Below are 15037 nucleotides of genomic sequence, written 5' to 3'. Positions count from 1 at the left end.
TTTGGGACGAACTGCAGGAGTAAGGAAGCTCATACACAAATCATAAACATCTAAGATTCATGCTTGTGATAAACTGCCCTCCCACCCCCATCCTCCACCCTCTATTCACTTCTTTTAGCCACTGACACTGATAATGACCTTTCCAGTTAATTCGACAAACATTTACCAAAGGCTTACATGGCTACAGTGCCTTAAGTAGGTTAGGCCATAATGTATTTATGTAAAGATGTTAAAATAGGGTGGCAGTTTCTGGTTCCTAAGCCCATCTAGGAATGAGTCTGGAGGTAGGTTATTTGGGGAGGAGAAACCCAGTACATTCATTTCATGATCCTCTCTTGTAAAGAAAGCCCTGGGGAAGTGGATTCTCCTACTATACTGTCTCTCTTAACATATCACAAATTCCTTGCCAGAGACCAGACAACTCACTTTTCTGCCCCTCCCCCAATCCTCTTTCCTCCCTTCTACCAGTATGATACTGTACTTCATTATACAGCATTATTTGAGTAGTTATCAAAACAGCTCAAAAAATCATTTGAGGATAAGCTAGTATACATAGCAATATGTCCTGAAGTCTCATACTGTTTCATGATGCCAATGACACTCTTTTAGCTGTAAGAGGGAGGGGCATGAAGAAGAGGAAGAATTTCTATTCAGTTGACACCCTCATTCCTATGTTTGCACCAAAACACCAAAAAGTAGTGCCTATTTGGTCCACATTATAGCTATTAAATTTTGGAGGTATCTTGAATGCCTCTTCCATTTAACATCAGTAGAGCAGAATAATAGTCACAAAGGAGGAGTTATTCTGAATCTTTCTTGAAAGGCAAGTGCAGAAAGGCTGTCATGCAGAGTTTAGATTTGATGAGTGTGCACCCACTGGAGTTAAGCCTATAGATCTGCTGACTATGCCATAAGGTGGAGGAGTAGAGGAAGCTGAGACAGTCACAACCTCAAGACAATGCAAGTAACTTAATCTGAAATCCATGAGAAAGAGGACAACTTGCTGAGGTCCAAGGCCCTGCAAAAGAAAGTCATCAAATAACAATAGGAACTGCATAGACACTTCCTCTGTAACATGGGACTAGGACACCATCCCCTTTATATCAGAGGGGCTCCAGGCAGTGAATCATAGATAAACAGTTAGTTGACAGTGCCCCAAAACTTCTTGTCCATTAAGCACAGGAGAGGGTAGAATTAGAAAGGGTTGGTGGTAGAACCATGCTTTGAGAATGATTATAGCATCTATGTCCTGCCCCCCCACTCCTAGTGACAGCTTTTCAGACCAGTGAATCTGCTTGAATATGTACTGCTTCTGGAAGAGATATTCTTAAGTTCCTGTCTCCTTTATAAGGTGCTATAGCTTTTGCAGAAGGTTCATGTAAGGTACCTAGATTGTGTTCTAATGTGTACATATATGCATATGTCCCAATATGGTATGTGTCTATATTTTATATATGTGCATATATCTGCATATTATAAAATCAAGTTGACCTTTTTTTTTTAATGAGTAGGTGGTGATTGAGCTAAAGCCTATAAAATGATAGGGCTCTAATCAAGTCAAATTGGTTACAGTAGCAATCTACCTGAAGCCTTTGGAATGACACGGTAACTTGCCACTACTCATAAAGCAACATGAGGCTCTTGGCAGCCTGACTCCAGCCAGAATCAACCACGCCAGCAGTCATTAAAAATTCAGTAAAACAGAACTTCACCTTAGTGCCATGACCAGAGTTAAAACACAGCCAAACCACCAAGACCTCATAGAATTGTGGGCTTAAAGCTTGCAAAACTGGTACTTAAAAATAATTCGTGAAACAAGCCCTGCAGGCACCATGACAGGTCGGGATACAGCCCTGAGAAAGAAAAACAGGATCCCTGCCTTCATGAAGTTTACAATCAAAAAGTCTAGTGAGTGAAGGGCTTTCTTTGCGATAGCAAGTTACTTTTCAAACTTTGTACTTTTATTGGTGTAAGGGCCAAGGAGTATCTGGAATTACCTAAATGCAGGCTTTGGTGAGATATTTGGAGCCCCAGCACCAAGTATTTGTTTAGGAAGTTCTTTTATCCACTAGGGTAAAATTCTACCCAGCAGCGCAGATCTGGCTTGTTAAATGATCCCAGTAATAACCATCCAAGGAACTCCTTGGAATCCTTTATCAGCTCCTTGATGCTCTTCTTCTAGCTTGTGTTGTCATTTAGCTCTTATCCAATAACTGGCAGGATGGAATTAAGGGAACTCGTGTTTAAAATGGAGAAACTCCTTTTGTGAATACTGGCCTGTCTCTTTAAGGCTGAAGGCTTGGCCGTCATTCTGTTTAATCTATCACTGATAAAGTTATCACGTAACCTAGTGTCTGCTAAATGAGCTATAAAAAACACCTTAGAAATACAAGGGGATTGCACTGTGACCTGTAGGTCAAAACTAACTCTATGTAAGAGGTTGGAGAAGGAAATATACTAGTTGTTTCCACCTAAATCCTGATCACATTGAGAATTCCTTTCTACGTAATCTGTCAGAGAATTGCTTACAATGAGCACACAAGCAAAGTGCTCAGGTTATTTCCTTAATGTAGTGCTTGCGCTGTGCAGAATACCCCCTCACCAAGAACTGTGCTGGTGACCCAGGGAAGGGAAGCCAACTTCGGCTGAAGAGAGGGAAATAGAGCTTCAGTTGAAATAAATAATTTATCAGCAAAACCTGGAAAACACCGAGAGCAAGAGGGCACTCTTAAATCATGCCAAAACATGGTGCAAACTGGGACCACTCCCAGCAAACCAACAGGTAAGATCATCCTACTTTGAAAATGGGATATAACTTAGAAAAAAAAATGCAGATATCTAGGATCACCTAAGACTAGAGCAATAAGCACATGCCCAAAGAAAACTCATCTCTATAATAAATTTGCTGTAACAGGCACCAGCTACCTCCAAACTGATAGAGGACACTACTTTTTAAAAAGATAATTATGATTGCCCACAATACCTGGTACCTTACAAGGACAAAGGATGAATAAGTGCTTTTGCTAGAGGTATGTGCACAGCACTGGAGAGCAGGAGGGAGCTCCTACCCAGCCTGATGTGGAAATGAAACTAGGGTAGGAAGAAACCAGGACGAGGTGGGAGAATTTCCAGGTAAAGGGACAGGGAGCAAAGGCACTGAGGTGTCAACATAGTGCTTTTGAGGGTATCACAAGCAGCTCACTGGTCTGGTGCAAGGAAAAGCATATCCAAGGCATGTCTGGGGCTGGGTTGCCCTCAGCACAGGTAACCTCAAAAGGCTTTAACCAGGGCTTTCCTGGTGGCACAGTGGTTGAGAGTCTGCCTGCCGATGCAGGGGACACGGGTTCGTGCCCCGGAGCGGCTGGGCCCGTGAGCCATGGCCGCTGAGACTGCGCTCCACAACGGGAGAGGCCACGGCAGTGAGAGGCCTGCGTACCGCAAAAAAAAAAAAAAAAAAAAAAAAAGGCTTTAACCAGCATAGCAACGTGGTCAATATTTGCTATTTAGATGAATCACTGGCAGCTGGGCACAGGATGAAATGGAGACCAGTAGGGATAGTGAGACCAGTTGAAAGCACACTAAACACTTCAGGCTGCTATAAAATTAAGGCAGAGGGGTATTCAAAACAATGTGATAGCATGATAGGTCAAAGGCAAGCTCTGGAGCACAGGCAGGGGACGGCTGGTGTTTGTACCCTACTGCAAAATTCTAAGGCTAGGATATGCCTTAACCCACATATCCAAATTCCCAAAGCATGGGAAAGATCTGGTTGGCAACAAGACTCAGGAAAGATTTTTTTTTTTAAATTCCAAGAACAGGTAAACCTAAACTTACTTTGCCTCTTTTAAAAAACTCCCCTTTTTTGGTAGTAAAAGGGAATGAAGAGGCACATAGCGATTTAAAAGAATAACAAAGAATCAAGTCAGAAGAGGTCTTATAAATGTTAGGTTGATTTATAAGAGCTGCTCTGGGCAGTTAACACAGTTTGTTTACAATGAGTAGTTATCTAACTCTGAACATACTGTATGTACATGGCAATTAGAAGTTGTCATGGTAAGAAAAAACCATAGCCTGCCTGCTGCAGCCAACACAGAAACAGCCAGAAACAGTAGGGGAGACGTAGGGACAAAGGTGGGGTTTGTTTTTATTATAAAAGAAAAAAAAAAACTCCTCAGGAATCTAAACAAAGGAAGGGAATATTTCACACTCAGAGAATAGACACCAGGACACAAAATTACAAGTATTTTGACTCCAGACCTGTCCTCATCTCCTCCAACAGCAGACATGGGAAGGAGACAGCTGAAGCAAACAAGCAATTCTGTAAAACAAAGGCTTAGAAACCCTACAAATACGATTAAAATCTAAACTTGTTTTGCTTTAAAAAAAATTTTTTTTTTAATATATCAAAAGGCCTGCTTTAGTGACATGCTAGTCCCACCAGAAAATAACCCCCAACCCCCCTTGTCAGTAACATGCTCAAGTTGACCAGCCAACTCATATTTCCAAACCCCTGTGTGTACAAGTACGTGTGTGTCTTTTGAACCAAAGCCCCAGGGCTCAGGTGACTGCTGCTGCTCCCGCGGGCTGACACAGCCAACCCGTGCCAGCCTCCCCAGAAGGGTGAGCAGGGCAGAGAAGCCCTGAAGTGCTAGTGAGGGGATGAGAGCCCAGTAGCCAACTTGTCAAGCACCCCCCTCCCCCCCGCAAAAGGAGACCAGACTACTCAACTCAAATTTGGCTCCCCGTGACCAGAATGGTTTTTACTTGCTAAGGAGAAAACACACATTTATCTGCACACCCGTATATATAATTTTTTTGTTTTTACATTTAAATATAAAAATACTACTCTGCTTTGTGTTATAAATGGAGGACCAAACAACATGGAACTCTTTCTTTTAAGGTAGGGCTATCCATCCATTTATGCTGAGCTTGTCAGGGCATTCAGCCCCAGGCAAGGGAAGCACCACACTAGGAGATCTAGGGCATTTTCCCACCTGATTTCCCACCACTCCTTCTCCCCTAATTCTCACTTTTAATAGAAAGTTGGTTCTAACCTTATAAGTAATGGAATTTCTCACCAAGAAAGGGAAATCCTAACCTTACCACAGAATCAAGCCCCCTGCCCCCCACTCAGCTACCACGCAGAGAAAGTCCTCCCCCTCCCTTCACAAATACTATGCTCTCTGTCCGGATAGCTATGCCTATTGGACAAACACACCTGATTAAATGGAAGCAGTGGTTATGTTTCCCCAACCCCACCCCGACTAACGCACTAGAAAGCTTCAGTGATAGGAAAAAAAATGGTGGGATGGTAGGTGGGTGTGAAGAGATTAAGAACTTGACCCCTCTATCCTGGCCAAAGAAAGCAAGAGTGAGGAATAAAAAAAGACATTGACATCCTGCCCTTTGAGTTAACAGCTATTGTAACAGGTGAGAGGGGCGAGAGTGGCAGTAGGATGTAGGATTAGGAGGGGTTTTGACGGCTGCAAGTCTAGTCCACTTAGTTTTTGTACTGGAAGGGCTCGTCGCCAGTTTCGTTGAGAAGACACGTGCGGATGAGGGCTTCTGTCACCGCAAAGGGGTCACAGTTGGCAGAGGGGCGACGGTCTTCAAAGTAACCCTTCTTCTCCTGGCCGACAGTCCGGGGAATGCGGATGCTAGCGCCACGGTTGGCCACACCGGCAGAGAAGTCGTTGATGTTGGAGGTTTCGTGGAATCCAGTTAGGCGCCGGGCGTTGTCCAGGCCCCCCTTGGGATCGTAGGCTCGGATGTGGTACTGGTGTCGCTTGCTTAGTTTCTCGATGGCCTCCTCAATGTACCTGGAGGAGACAGTTAAGATGAGCGTCCAACCTGCCACCAGGAAACCCGCCCTTCAAGGGCAGAGGAGCAGGTGTGGATCCAAGAATGAAGTGACTCATCTACCAAGACTGTTGTCCAGGGTCTACTTCACCAAAACACGGCCCCAGGAGAACAAATTCTCCACAAGGGCAGCACTTTGCCTTGTAAGCTGTGTCTCTTAATGCTCGGAAGAGTGCTAGACATGCAGTAGATGGCATTTGTTGAATGAAAAGATCCCAAGCAAGGACTTTCTCCCACCCACAGGCATTGAATTCATTCATAAGCCTGTACGGTTACTAATTTAGTTCTTACTAAAGACTTTCAAATGCATTCATCTGTGTCAACTTTCCCCTATCACCATCCTTGAATCCTACTCCTAGAGTATTTTTGGGGTACTTTTCAAATAGAAACAAAATGACAGGATCAGAAGACAATTTTTGAAGCCAAGGGCCAAGGTACGAACTGAGAAGGCGGCTGACTCATTCCCGATACATCAAACCCTTGGCAAGTATTCTTGCAAAGAGAGTGAAACAGCCCCAGCAGGAGGCGGCACTCACTTCAGACCATTCTCCTCTCGCATGGCCTTGGTGCTGAAGTTGGTGTGGCAGCCGGCACCATTCCAGTTCCCAGGAATGGGCTTAGGATCAAAGGTGGCAATCACTCCGAAGTCTTCACACACACGATGCAAGATGAAGCGGGCCACCCAGAGATGATCTCCCATGTCGATTCCTTCACAGGGCCCTATCTGGAATTCCCACTAGAGAGAACGAGAAGACTGGCCTTTAAAACCCACTGCTCACCCCAACCCAGAAGCTCTGACACGTGCACCCTTCTCACCCCTACTCCAAGCCACCTTGAGGACTTTGGGTTAAGGAGCGGGGCCCCATAGCAGCCCTTGCTAGCAAAAGTCTCCACTCGCCTCTAGGTGGGGAAGGTGACGGACTTGAGCCATTTACCTGGGCAGGCATGACCTCGGCATTCGTGCCCCCGATCTTGATGCCGGCATACAAGCAGGCCCGGTAGTGAGCCTCCACGATATCCCTGCCATAGGCTTTGTCTGCTCCCACACCACAGTAGTAGGGACCTGCAGAGGCGTCAAGATGGAAGGTCAAGAGGCAGGACATCAAGAAAATTCCTATCTATGTGAGATGCACGGCCCAAAGTCAGAAGTCAGAAAGCTCTCAACACTTGCTCTCTGGAATCACCATCCCTGCCTTCACCTGGAGGTGCAGGAGTGGAGTGCAGGGGGCCCTCCTGGCCACATTCTCAGTAGGGCCAAAGGTTTTCCCGCAATGTTAATGTCTCAACATCCACGTCTGGATTTGGGTAGCACAAGGGCTCTCTCTCTTTACGGTATTATTTCAGCCAAACTCAGGGATACTCCCTTAGCTTTTTGATCCACAAGGATTCAATCCCATCTCTGGAGAGAGAGACTTTCCTTGCTAATTAAGCACTTGGGGAGGAGCAAGATTCACCCCTCACCAAGGGGACTTACCTTGGGGCCCAGGGAAGCCGTTGGAAGGCCAACCAAAGGGATGCCCATCTGTGCCCATGAGAGTATATTCCTGCTCCATTCCAAACCAGGGGCGCTGGTTGCTCACCATGTCCATTATCCGTTTACAGGTGTGCCTTAAATTGGTCTCTAGGAAAAAGAAAGAGTCAACACACTATTAGAGACATATGGACAAATGTACTGAATCCCTGCATTGATGGGAAATACTCCTTGGACTCCAGGTACTTGAGATGTTGATTATAAGCTGAATTGACCCAGTGTTAACCTTTCTGTGCCCCCGTCGGTCGGTGTAAAAGGGGACGATAAGAGAAGCTATGATTATATATCTGCAGGGAGACTCTCAAAAGGCTTTATTTATAACTAAACTGGGTTACAACAGAGTCACATGGGAGTGGATCCAGAACAGAGCAAGTTTTCACCTTATCTGCAAGCTGGCTCCTTCCCAAATACCAAATGTCAGGCACGTAAACCCTCTATTCACAAAAGAACTGCTTCTAGCTGTCAGACTTATTCCTAGTTTCTCAAGCATTTAGAGCCAAATCTACAATTTTTATTGAGAGAATCATTTGCCTATTAAGAGCTTTACATTCCAGGTGAGCAGATAAAGTGCTAAGTTCTATAGTACTGGTTAGTACAAAAAAATAAAAATAAAATAAAATGTGACGAGCTCAACTGGGAACAATTTCTAACCCAGACCGGAACTTTATAGACTCATTATGGCTGTTTCACTATGTCCCAGGAACCATTTTAAGATCTCTACATTACATCAAAGAAAACCCCCAACTTCGTTTTCCTAACAGCCCTGAGGTGGGTATTACAAGTCTCCATTTTCACAAATGAGAAAATGAGGCTCAGAGATGGTAGGTAGCCTGCCCAGGGTACAGCACAAGCAGCAAGGTCAGGAAACCCTGCTTGTCGACTTCAGAGCTCAGGCCCTTTACCACAATTTGATAATGCCTCTCAAAACAAAGACAAGTAAGGTCCAGAGTCACTAAGTGACTTGCCAAAAAGTCTCACTGGCTGAGTGTAGCAAGAGACTTCATGGACGTGAGACTCCAGCTGAGCTTAAAAAGGTGAATGGTAGAGAACTGGGAGCAATGGGTATGCCAGACAAAAACCAAAGGTGCAGTTACAGCAAACCTCAAGGCAAACGTATGTTATCAGTGAACCAAGATGCTCTTATTTTAGTCAGTGGACAGAGAAAGAAGACAAGCTCTCTGGAATGAAAAGGCAACCAATAACATACAATTCTTCTCAATCATTTGCACATATTAACTCAATTAATCCTCTAAACAACTTTATGAGACGGATTTCATTATTTTCCCCATTTTAAAATCGGGGAAGTGAAAAGTATAGGAGAAAAGTAACTTGCCCAAGTTCATACCAAGTAAGTGGCAGATCTAGAACTCAAACCCAACATTCTAACTTCAGAATCCATGTTCTTAAAATCTACAGGCAGGAGGACTGTGACATGCGGCACTCCCCCAGCAGATTTAGAAGAATCCAATGTCGTTTTATGGAACCAACAATGGGAGGATGGACCATACAACCTCTCTGAACAAGGAAGTTCAGGATGGAGAGGTCCATGTCCAATCCTTCAGACTTCTAAGACAGTTCTGAGGTAAGCTCGTCTTTCCAATACCGATTTTGGAATATCCTCTCCCGCCCACCTTTACAATTCATGGACTGGGGTGGGGTATCCATACCTATCCTATACACACCTGCAGGCTTTCGGTTGTACTTGAAGACTTCACAGAACACCAGCTTGTTGGGGTCCTTGCGGAAAGGGTCCCGAAACATGGCAGCAGGGACGAGATACATGTCACTGTTGGAGCCTTCGGATTGAAAAGTACTAGAGCCATCAAAATTCCACTCCGGCAACTCTGGGGTAAAAAAGAGAGGGGAAAATTATAGTTAAAACGCACAGGAACTTTTCAGATCTTCACAAGATCTGTACTCTCTTGTCCAGAAAGCCAGTGAGGCCTGCATGACTGCCACTATTAACACACAAACCCTGATGTTTGCAGGTAGCCCTACAGTCCTTCCTATCTGAGTTCCAAGTAAGACCACTGCATCACTTTCCTAAAAGAAGTAACAGTCACAAGAACAACCTAAGAATGATGTTTCCTCTGTAAATAAGTCTACTGGACACCAAGGAGACAAACTGGATATCACCAGTCAGTCAGTCAGTCCTCATTTAAAGTATTGAAATAGGAGAAATAAAGATTCTCTGAGAGCCAACTGTGTTGCTTCTTTCTCTAATTCCTCCCCCCGCTGTGTGACGGACTGTCCTAGTTCAAGTGGTGTCCTTATTTTAACAGATGAGGAAACAGACACTAGCCGGATGACTTATTCAATGGTGCTCCCATGTCACGTATCCACACTATGTTTTAAAGGCCAGTTCCTTCATCACTCCAGGTGACTATGAGTTCTCCCAAGGCAGAGACCAGACTCTCATCTTGTATTCCCAGGGCCTATCCAACACCTGCCACATAGCAGGTGCACAGTATATGCTTTATATTATAGTCATTCATTCATTTGCTCAAATGTGAACATTATCAGAAGAGTAACCTAACCTAAAAGCAGTAAAAGATGATGGACCACGGTCCCTTTCCAGAAGGAGAGTGGCTATGGTTTGTTCTAGACCAAAAGAATGAAGTTGTCACAACTCATATAATAGCTCCTGTAGGATAAGCAATCAGCCAGTTTAAGAATTTCCAGAAGTGGCATCAACTAAAAACTAATGATGGCTGGTCCTAGAGACCACTTTAGGGTGTTTGTTTTGCATGTAGAACCTCAGTGACACATGAGTCTGAAACAGCATTCAAAGAGTTTGTAAAGTAGATGGCACAGTCAGGTTACAGCGGTGGTTTTCAAACTGGGTTCCTGGCGGTACCTTAGGGCCAATTAAGTAGGACTGCCCAAGTAAACAAAGTTTCCAACCCCTCTTGCCCCCAGACTTTGTCTCTTTTCCTTCAATATACTGGCTTACACGCAAGATTTCATTTAAATGAAGGGGTCCATTGCTGTTATGCTTGGAGGCAGTGTAGGAGCTTAATGTTGGTTGAATGAGGTCTGAAAAGTCCCGCCTTTGAAAAGCATCACAAACAGAGGCCAAATCTAGTGGCTTGGTCTCAGGCTGCCGCCCACCCTCACGCTGCTCCCAGCCAGCTCAGTCTCTCACCTTCTATACACTTGGGCTCACAGTCCAGGGTCCGGGTCTTGCAGCGCAGTCCTTCTCCAGTCCCATCAATCCAGATATACATAGCTTGGACTTTCTCACCCTGAGGCAGGGACATGTACACCTGCTTGATGCCTTTGTTCAAGTGGGAGCTCGCCGAGGTGGCCATGGTGGAAGGTGTTCTGGAGAGAGACAAAATAAAATAAGAACACCAACTCCAAACAGATCCTCTGACGCAGTAAGGACAACTAAATCAAGAAGCAGCGGGAGTGGTGGCCCCTCCCTATTTAACTTGCTTTCAGGGAGATTAAACTTTTATACTAGACAAAAGTCTCCTTATAAGCTTCCTCAAGCCAGAATCTAAACTTGTGAGCACTAAGCTCTACTTTTTGCAGTTTATCAGAGGTAGAGGAATTGTTTCATTTTTCACACTAAGATACTAGAGGGAGAAAAAAACCCCAAAACACAATGAAGATACAAAAGTTCTGAAACAGAAAGTCTGCCGAACAGACATAGTCTCCAAGTAAAATCCAGCCACAGAAAGGCTTGGCTGCTATGATCTCTGGGTTAAGTCTTCCCCTTTCCTTACACCCCAGAGGATATCTCAGTAAAGAGTGCTTTTGAAGATTCCTCCACCCTTCCAAAAAATAAACACCCCCCCCATTTAGTTGGTAGGATGAAACAAGGGGGCTAGCTAGAAGATTTAAGAGACTGGTGGCTTCCTAGAAGAACAGCAGTTATTACAATTACCAAGATGTAAAAATAGCCAATCCAAGTTGGATTCTAAGATACACGATGGCATAATTTGCATCAGTCTGAGGCAAAGTTCTCACTTCAGACAGGAGATTTAAGTTTGACCAGATTCCACCAGAGAGCTTTTCAAGTAATTAAGAAATTCCCACTTCTAAATCAAAAAGCTCTGGGGTTTCAAAAGCTGAGGCATGCTAAAAACTGCGAGGCTCCACCGCAAAACCCCTGAAAGAAGAGACATTGAAGCCACAAAACCAAACCTCAACATTAAGAGGAAACGTTCCACCCCTCCCTCTGCTGTCGACAGCCCAGGGTGGCTGGAAAGGGAACACACTGTTCTCCTCCAATGACTTGGGTAACTTTCTGAAGTACAGTGGCAAAGTTTCTATGGGCAACCGTCCATGTTTGCCCAGCTGAAAACATAACTGCTTCCCCCTCCAACAGCCTCACCCTTCTCCCCCCACCCACCCACCCCCCCGAAAGCGGAGAAGCTGTCTGTCAAGCAGTGTTAGCAGACAACCACTACCTTTGCCTACTCCTGTAGAAGACTTGGTCAGTCAAATCCCACCCCCGACGCCCATCCTGCCTTTAAAAGCCAGAGGGAGCAATCCCTGACCCTTTCAGCTCCCACTAAAAGCTATAACCTGGTCTCTGGCTTTCGTCCCCAACCTGTTACACCTCCAATTTCAAACCACTCTGTCTCCCTTTAAGCCTCGGATCCTGCTCTTTTTGGTGACGAGTTGCAATGCCAACAGCCTAGTCTACTATATCAACTGGTGCCGCCGAGGTGCCAAGATTACGTGGTGGGTGCTGGGAGGGATGGGATTCTGCAGTTTTTAGCTGTTTCTGCAGCTGCAGTGGGAGCCGGGGTCCTCATCCCTGCTCCTCACTCACCCCAGCCACATAAGGTCAACGGTATCGATGCCCTCCTTAGCCTTTCTCCTTTCCGAGTGGCGTTCGCGCCTCTCGTGGGTCTCCGGCTCTCGCTGGTCCAGGCACCGGAGGTTTCTGGGCGAGGGAGACGGAGAGGGAGAGGGAGTTGGAGAGCGGTAGGGATCGGACCGGGACGAGCTGGAATGCGAAGTTTGGTAGGTCAGCGTCTCGATCTTGACTCGCAGTTTCTCTCTGGCGTTCACTGAGTAGGCGACGAAGCCGAAGCAGTTGGAGGGGGACCCCGAGGACCGAGACTCCAGGTCGTCACCTTCGTTCATGGTCTTCTTCACGGATTTGCGGCCAGGGGAGGATCCCCGCTTCCCGCCCCCGGGGTGGTTGGGATAATCCACTTTGAGAGCAGCCCTTTCCCACAGAAAGGTCCCGAAAGTCGGCGCCCCGCCCCTTGGGCCCCCGTCTGGATCTCAGGGCCTAGCCGAGGGGGCCATCCCTCTCCAAGGACAGGGCTAGGAGGGGCGGGGGATGGGGACATCCGCCAGAGGGACAGCGTGCCGCTGCTGCCCCTGTCCGGCCGGCCAGTCCTCTCCACCCGCCGCGCCCGCCGGCCATGCCGCATCCCGGGCTCCCCATTGTTCAGTCACAGGGGTAGGCCCCCGGGAGCCCGCGGCGGGAGCGGGCCGCAACACAGACGCTCACTGCCCCTCGCCTCCGCGCAGGCGGCTAACCGCAACGACCGCCCCAGGGCCCGCCTCCGCGGAGGAAGAGAGCGAGGCTCCAGCAGGGGACCACTCCATCCACCACGCACACCACATGGCCGAGCCGGGGGCGCCGGGCCCGGGCAGTGCCTCCACAGCTCGCCCTGCCGAGCGACATCCAGGGGCGGCGCTTGGGGCTGCAAGCAGCTGAAGGAAGATCAAAACAACTCCCCGCCCTTCTCGAAGCCCTGGCGACTCGCGCGCCCCGCCATCGCCGACCCAGACCCGCCGGGAGGCACGGGCGGCGGAAGCAAGCGGGAGGGCCCGCAGGCCGGGGCGCAGAGTAGAGGCTGGAGGTGGGAAGGGGCCGAACCGAGCTCAGCCGATCGGTCAGAGCGCGGCGGCTCGCGACACTTCCGAGCCCCCCGGGCCGGCCAGGCGCTTACCTGGGCGGCGAGCAGGCGGCAGGGTGGGCAGGCCGCGAGAGCGAGGTGCGGAGAGGAGAGGCGAGGAGGCCGGAAGAACTGCTTACACAGCCGGCTCTTCTCCCATTCTCGGCTCTGCAAGGCCGTCTGCGGCCCCGCACGCTTTATCTGCAGCCGGGGCCGCCCCCGACGCCCTGATTGGCTCCCAGAGGCCCGGAGCCCGGGCGGATCAGCTGATGCGCGTCCCGGCAACTCGGCCATTGGGCGAGCCGCCGAGCGGGCGCCGCCGGGGTGGGGGCGAGGCGGCCCGGGAAAGAAAGAAAGGGAAAGGGCGGTGGGGGAAGGGGGTGTGGGGGAGGGGAGCGAGGAAGGGCGGGGCGGCGGCGGCGGCGGCGGCGGCGGCGGCGGCGGCGGCGGCGGCGGCGGCGGCGGCGGCGGCGGCGGGCCCAGTGCCTGCCGGGAAGGACCCCGCCGGCCCGGGCTGCCGCGCAGCGACGCGGCGCCCCCGCCCGCCCGGGCTGGGGCCGGCCCCGCAGCCCAGTATTGCATTCAGGTCGGATATTTTGCGGGAGAGTTCTCTCTTTTACTAGGTCACACTGCACGCCCCAGAGCTCCCAGAGGAAATTCTGACCCACGGGCACCCACTTTTGCCTTTTGTTGTTAGAGAACCCCCGGCCCCCTTTCCCGGCCCTCGGGTCAAGTTTGTGAGGGAGCTCGCGGGGTGGGGGAAGCCCTGGGCTCGCCGCAGCCGTGGCCAGGCGTCGGAGGGGGCGGCGCAGACGGGGCTGCCGGAGGTCTCTCGGCGGGTTTGGGGATGTGAACAGAAGTCTAGGATCTCACATTGGTAGTGAAAGTGCTGTGTTTTGTCTCATTCCATAGGAGGGATCCTGGCGGGCGGAGACACAAGTCGGGAGACCTGATTCTGCCTCTGCCACACCTGAGGCAATTCTCGCAGCCTCTGGGCCCAAGTTCCCTCATCTATAAATAAAGGGAACTTCCCTGGTGGTGCAGTGGTTAAGAATCCGCCTGCCAATGCAGTGGACACAGGTTCGAGCCCTGGTCCGGGAAGATACCACATGCCGCGGAGCAACTAAGCCCATGCGCCACAACTACTGAGCCTGTGCTCCAGAGCCCGTGAGCCACAACTACTGAGCCTGCACCCTACAGCCCACGAGCCACAACTACTGAGCCCGTGAGCCACAACTACTGAACACCACGCGCCTAGAGCCCGTGCTCTGCAATAAGAGAAGCCACTGCAATGAGAAGCCTGCGCACCGCAACAAAGAGTAGCACCCGCTCGTTGCAACTAGAGAAAGCCCGTGCGCAGCAGCAAAGACCCAACGCAGCCAAAAATAAATAAAATAAAATTAATTAATTAAAAAAATAAAATAGAGTGGTTCAAGAAAGGACCTTAAGAGTCGCCCATCAGATTTGAAATTCTGTTCAGTAAAGCGGTTCAAGAAAGGACCTTAAGAGTCGCCCATCAGATTTGAAATTCTGTGTGCAAACTGTTTCCCGAGGACAGCTGAAAGGAAAGTGAAGTCTTGGCATCTCCTCTTCGAAGCTCAGGGTATGTCAAAAATTTAGAATTCCTGAAACGAATTCTGTCTGTTTTTGTTTGTCAAGTAATTTATTGCACGTTTTTGTAATATGGAAAATGAGAATCAGTACCCCTTCCTCCTCTTTCCTTATAGCCTTACTATGATAGTTGAGAAAACGTGTATGTGTATGTGAACACAGTCTT

At 48.5% G+C, this 15037-nt stretch overlaps 1 protein-coding gene across 2 annotated transcripts; it reads right to left on the bottom strand.

The window, feature by feature from the left end:
• Positions 1-4124: 4124 nt before the first annotated feature.
• On the bottom strand, positions 4125-13473 carry GLUL (glutamate-ammonia ligase). Of its 2 annotated transcripts, XM_060132043.1 has the most exons (8): positions 13315-13473; positions 12177-12290; positions 10536-10714; positions 9073-9234; positions 7334-7480; positions 6795-6922; positions 6396-6595; positions 4125-5819 (listed from the first exon to the last, which is right to left on the bottom strand). In XM_060132043.1, exons 2-8 carry the CDS (start codon positions 12185-12187, stop codon positions 5501-5503), a joined length of 1146 nt encoding a protein of 381 aa, XP_059988026.1. In that variant the 5' UTR covers positions 12188-12290; positions 13315-13473; the 3' UTR covers positions 4125-5500. The 2 variants fall into 2 exon arrangements, with proteins under 2 accessions (XP_059988026.1, XP_059988035.1); XM_060132052.1 differs by lacking the exon at positions 12177-12290 and having other exon boundaries at positions 13315-13466.
• Between the last annotated feature and the right edge of the window lie 1564 nt (positions 13474-15037).

The sequence above is a fragment of the Lagenorhynchus albirostris genome, chromosome 2 (genome assembly GCF_949774975.1).
Source record: "Lagenorhynchus albirostris chromosome 2, mLagAlb1.1, whole genome shotgun sequence".
NCBI classification, from domain to species: Eukaryota; Metazoa; Chordata; class Mammalia; order Artiodactyla; family Delphinidae; genus Lagenorhynchus; species Lagenorhynchus albirostris.
This window is presented reverse-complemented; position numbering and strand designations above follow the sequence as displayed.